Source organism: Lathyrus oleraceus, chromosome 3 (genome assembly GCF_024323335.1).
Source record: "Lathyrus oleraceus cultivar Zhongwan6 chromosome 3, CAAS_Psat_ZW6_1.0, whole genome shotgun sequence".
Lineage (NCBI taxonomy): Eukaryota > Viridiplantae > Streptophyta > Magnoliopsida > Fabales > Fabaceae > Lathyrus > Lathyrus oleraceus.
This window is the reverse complement of record NC_066581.1, coordinates 492,311,839-492,317,413: the sequence shown is the minus strand read 5'-3', so window position 1 is coordinate 492,317,413 and position 5,575 is coordinate 492,311,839. Positions and strand designations below refer to the sequence as shown.

Genomic DNA, 5,575 nt, shown 5'->3' with positions numbered 1-5,575 from the left:
TTCGGTGACGACTCTGTTCGAATCATTTTTCGCTAACGCGCGAGTGCTTCGCGAAGGATCATATTTTTTTAGATGTGACACCTCGTGGATTGTACAACTGAATCAATTGAATACCTTGTGTATCATCATATTCATCTTTTGTGTTTGTGAATCGATTTAGTATTAACGTGATCAAGTTTCGAAAAGTATAATTTTCATTTTTTTTTTTTTGCTTAAGAAGGATTCAATGAATTCTAAGGAACACTACAAATCAGAAGATTGCATACTCCCAAATCTCCAACGATTCCAATGACAAATTCAGATATGTTTCCGCTTTTATTCTCTAGTTGAATTCTGGTATGGGTTTAAGGGATGTGAGTCGATGTCATATTTGACTTAGAGATTGGTTTAGAATTTTGTTCTTAATTTTTATATTAATAAAAATCATAAGGTTATGGACAGATTTAACATACTTGTCTACCAATTTGTTTATGTCAGAGTGGATGTAAATATCATTAGGACATGCCTTATTGAGATCAGAGTACTAAATGCATATTCACCATATTTTATTTTATGTTTTTACAATGGCAACATTTGACAACCAGGTGATATATTTGACTTCGGTTGCAAGGTTGACATTTAAGAGGTTCTCTACCGGCTTCTTGGTGGCCTCAATCGTCTCGGGTGGCTGTTTTTTATGGTGTTAAGCCATGTAGGAGACATTATTCTAGATGGACAGGGAATGTGAGGCGACTTTAGGGTCAATCCCAAGCATCTCAGCAACAGTCCAAGAGTTAGTTTATTACTTCCAAACAAATATCCTAAAACTTAGATGTCAATATCTAGTGCTCAAATTTTTTTATTTGATGCCAATGCATAGTACTTAAAATATGTTTTGCAACAGAAAGTAAAAGAATGCATACTTCCAAACGAGTAAACTCACAAGCAAAAGCTAAACACCAATAATTTAATTCTATTATTTAATATATTGGTCTTTATACAGTTAGTTTTAATATAAGCATTTTGTAGTCACTGTGAGAACGTTTAGTTTAGTTTTGAATATGACACCTTTTGCATTCCGGTGTTAGGATGGATAAGAAATTGTCAAATGTTGGCTTCTTTTTTCTTAATAATATAGTATAATGTGTCTGTCAAAAATAATAATAATAAGGCATGAAAGACAATGATTTGATTGTGACCGAGATTTTCACAACCGATATAGATATCAGTTTACGGTCAAAGGGTGAGAGAAACCTCAATGGAAAAGATGTCTCAAATTGGATTGTTAGCATTATTAGTTTATGGCTTGTTACTTTCTATTTCTTTTAACTAGCATTGCTCTAGCTGTTGAATCAAGTGTTGTCAAAGGCACAAAATATATTGCAATAACATCTCAGGTGCTTCTTCCCGGTTAACATTTTTAAACATGTCACATAATGAGTTGCAGGGTTGGCTTCCAAATCCAATGCATGTGGCATTATCTTCTGATGCAGTTGATCTAAAGCTTTAATTTTCTTGAAGGACCGGTTCCTATTATAAAACCGGCGTCGAGCTGCTAGATCTCTCACACAATCACTTTTCTGGTGCAATCCCATTAAACATATGTCAACAAATGAATCATGTGAGATTTCTATCTCTTTCTCATAATCAACTCCATGGAGAAATACCGTTGTCTTTAGGAGAAATGTCACGTGTTACTGTCATTAATCTTTCAAACAACAACTTAACTGAAGGATCCCTCCAAGCCTTGCAAATTGCTCTTTTCTGGATGTACTAGACCTTGGGAACAATTCCAGATTCTTTGGGTCAGTTACAACTACTCAGATCATTACACCTTAATGACAATCACTTTTCGGGGGATTTGCCATCATCTTTAAGAAATTTGTCAGTGTTAGAAACTATGGATGGTCTAATGCCTTTTCTGGCAAACTGCCACCTGAACTTTCAAAATTAGGCTCGTTGCAAGTCCTCGACCTTTCGAGAAATGACTTGACTGGAAGCATTCCAGCAAGCTTGGGTGATCTGAAAGCTATAGCCGAAGCGCAGAAGAAAAATATGTACTTACTGTATGGATATTATGAAGGTCACTACTATGAAGAAAGTTTGAATGTGTATATAAAAGACCAAAGACTAAAGTATACCAAGACACTTTCCCTTGTTACTGGCATAGACCTTTCTAATAATAACTTCACAGGAAATATTCCCAATGGAATTACAAAACTATCTGGTTTGGTGGTTCTCAACTTGTCAAGAAACCGTATAACCGGACAAATTCCGGAAACCAAATCAAATTTGCATCAACTATCATCTTTTGATCTCTCCAATTCCTTTAAGTTTGCCTTCCTTGACATTTTGGGGGGGCCTAAACTTGTCCGACAACCACCTCTTGGGTGCTATACCTTACACGGGTAAAAGGAGGAAGATATCATCATATATGAAGAAAAATATTTAGTATATTTAATGTCTCCATTTTGTTTATGAATATTTCTAAAATAGTCTTTATATATGTGTGTTTTAAAATACCAACATGACGATTTCTGATTGGATATCTGTGTGAATTGTTTTTACAGTATCATACCATAGATTATAATTGTAAAATTATTGACAACCATGACAAGATATTAATGCTAAGCTGAAACCTTTATTTCCAAGTGAAACTTCTGAAAAACAATTTAAAATCATAAAAATATAAAGAACAAATGTTTATACACGAGCCAAAAAAAGAAGAATTACATTGCCTATTCCGATGTGTAAATTGAGAGAGTGAGTGTTGGTCAGGAGATATTTGCATTCTGCAATGACTGGCATGCCACTGTGCCTACAGATGTACTCATTACATGCTCACCTAGCATCGCCGTACAAGAAACATCTGTCTTAAGATGAGGCTGCACCAATTCCCATATCTTTTTCTTTTGTATCTGCATGTTGTTACACGAGAATGTTATGGCAATACACAAGAATAAACCACACAAAATATCAATGGTAAGAGAGGAAGAACAAGATTAAAATATACCCTGTTTTCATTTTCTAAAATGTGTGTTCATTTTAACTTGCAAATAAGCCTTTGCACTACTGTAATCTTAGTTTTTAAAAAAAAATTGCTGATAAGATGCAAGACTCTTGATATGAACTATTGTGATAGAGAAAAGATGAAATGCTAGCTAGAGATGGTGCCCGTCTAGAAATAATGAAAACAACTCTTTTGGCATTTTCATTGTTTCTAAAAAATGCACACAATTGTTCACTTCAAGAGTTATAAAATTTAAGTAAATTTGTAAAGTTGATCTACTCAATAAGAACTTATAATTTGATGGTTGGATTATTAGGTGGAGTATTCAACTCTTTTGGATGTAATACTATTTAAGTTGAGTTATTATTGCCTGATTCGGTTTGGCAGCTTCAGGTTGATTGTCCTTTTCATCTTCAGATCCAAACCATATTCTTTCGCCAGGATTTGCTTCCTCGGGAGGGAACAGAAGTTCAACATTCTCATGCTTTGAATCAGAAGCAGCCATCAACATTCCACATGACTTGACACCACGCATATTCCTTGGCTTCAGATTCGAAAGAACAATAACTTTTTTCCCCTGCATTTGTGTCTTACCATGCGTTATATTGTACAGAAAAACACAAATATGATTGATTCCAATAAAACAAGCTCAGAAAATTCATTAACGGCATAACACAAAACTCACACTAACATACATAAGTTGAGCAATTAAGTTAAAGACATGTTCTTCTTTAGGGGAGAGATATACCCTACAAGAAATTGAAATGAAAAAAAAAAAAAAAGAGAGAAACCTGAAGGTGTTCAAGAGGGATGTAATTGACAAGGCCACTGCAAATGATTCTAGGTTCAGGCTCACCAATATCAACTTCTTCAACGTAAAGAGTTTCGGCTTCATCATGTTTCCATGCCCTGATAATGCGACCCACCCTTATGTCAAGCAACCCAGCAGCATCTTTAATACTCTTGTCATTTTCACCGTTGCTATTGGTTTCAGCAGCTATGGCTTCCGGGACTGGGTCGGAAGCAAGAGTGCAATAGGAAGGAAACCCAGATGGGGTTTTGGGGCGTGAGGAAGATGAGAGTGAGAAAAAAGGGAACTTGGGAAGAAATGAGCAGTGGGTTGTTGTTGTTGTTGATGTTCGGGAGAGTGTGGTGGTTCGTGAAGAGAAAAATGAGAGCATAACAACACTACCACCCTTCAAAACATTTGCCATTTTATTGAATGATTGATTGATTGGTATGAGATGAGATGAGAAACAGAGAAAGAGGGATTTCAATTTTCAATCCTGTGGAGAGATTTTCGTAATCGTCATTCGTCCCTTCGGACCGTGTCTTAAAATCCAGCAGGTGACCAACATGTTAGAGAGCTCAAACTAAGTGGATGTCGGGTCGGGCCAAGTCGGGTCAAATTGCATGAAGGTTACGTTTAACCGCATATTTTTTACACACTTCTTATCATAAATTGATGAGGCACAATAATTTACTTATTTGTTTAATTTGGAGATGTATTTTTGTTTCAACCCTAGACACTTCTCAAAAATACATTGTTAGGAACAATGGCAGAATAAAGGAAAAACAAAATAAATTAACATCAAAATAAATATTATATAGATATTGTTAATATTAACATAAATTCAACATTACATTTAATTATAAATGAATGGTTCACGACGTTGCAACATCTTTAGAATATCTTCGGTCGATCTTGTACTAGTTGTGTTCACTTCAATCAGATCCTTTATTGACTAACGGTAAAATGCACTTCACACAAACTTTAAATCGTCATTTGTCTTCAATTCAAGCATGTGAAATGTATATTCCCTTCGTTGTCAATCGATGGTGAACAACACTCGAGCTTGACAAACTCTCCAATTTTCTGGATATCACGGGAGAGTATTTAGTTTGATTTTCATATCAATAGAAAGTATATTCTCGGAGACCCTAAATTGAAGTGGGGGATTTGTGTCATTAAAATACACAAAGTTAAGATGGGGATATGCATTCATTCTGATTTTTATAAAGAAAATGGAGGAGAAACCTCTATTTATACAAATTGTAGATCAAGTTGGACCATGAAAACTATATCCCTTCATCGTGACATATTTCAAATATGCATATCCGGACACGCCCTTTTTTCAAAATAAAGGTGTGTCTGGAGATCTACATCGGTAAAAGCCCATGTTTATTATTTTTTCCAATTAAAATTGGGTGTGTTCGAAGATGCATATCCACACTCACCCAGAACAAAATCAGTATTGATATAGAAGCAATAAAACACACAGAAACAGAAAAATTGGGACATTATCCAAAATTTACCCCCAATTCCTATAACATTAAAGTAGAATATACATTATGTATGTCATAAATTGTATTGAGATGATATCATTAACAATATTACATACAAAAAATGAGTTACATTGTTATATTAAAACTAAAATGTATCAAAACATGTGTCACTACTTAAATCTATTGGCGGATCCTTCTTTGACTTTTTCTTATTTTATTCTCTTACAACGTCGCTTAACTTGGTGAATACTTCAATCCTTTTTAGAAAGTGATTCAACTAAGTTTCAGCATCTTGGGTGA

The 5,575-nt window shown here is 34.8% G+C and overlaps 2 protein-coding genes across 4 annotated transcripts; one reads left to right on the top strand and one right to left on the bottom strand.

Annotated features, from left to right (window-relative positions):
* Positions 1–1,152: 1,152 nt before the first annotated feature.
* LOC127131809 (LRR receptor-like serine/threonine-protein kinase RGI5) lies at positions 1,153–2,391 on the top strand. Its single transcript, XM_051060710.1, has 3 exons — positions 1,153–1,214; positions 1,313–1,376; positions 1,858–2,391. Exons 1-3 carry the CDS (start codon positions 1,153–1,155, stop codon positions 2,389–2,391), a joined length of 660 nt encoding a protein of 219 aa, XP_050916667.1.
* Positions 2,049–4,339, bottom strand: LOC127128857 (uncharacterized). Of its 3 annotated transcripts, none has more exons than XM_051058237.1 (4): positions 3,781–4,339; positions 3,360–3,566; positions 2,713–2,897; positions 2,049–2,378 (listed from the first exon to the last, which is right to left on the bottom strand). In XM_051058237.1, exons 1-3 carry the CDS (start codon positions 4,201–4,203, stop codon positions 2,754–2,756), a joined length of 774 nt encoding a protein of 257 aa, XP_050914194.1. In that variant the 5' UTR covers positions 4,204–4,339; the 3' UTR covers positions 2,049–2,378; positions 2,713–2,753. The 3 variants fall into 3 exon arrangements, with proteins under 3 accessions (XP_050914194.1, XP_050914195.1, XP_050914193.1); XM_051058238.1 differs by having other exon boundaries at positions 2,049–2,372; XM_051058236.1 differs by lacking the exon at positions 2,049–2,378 and having other exon boundaries at positions 2,601–2,897; positions 3,781–4,338.
* Between the last annotated feature and the right edge of the window lie 1,236 nt (positions 4,340–5,575).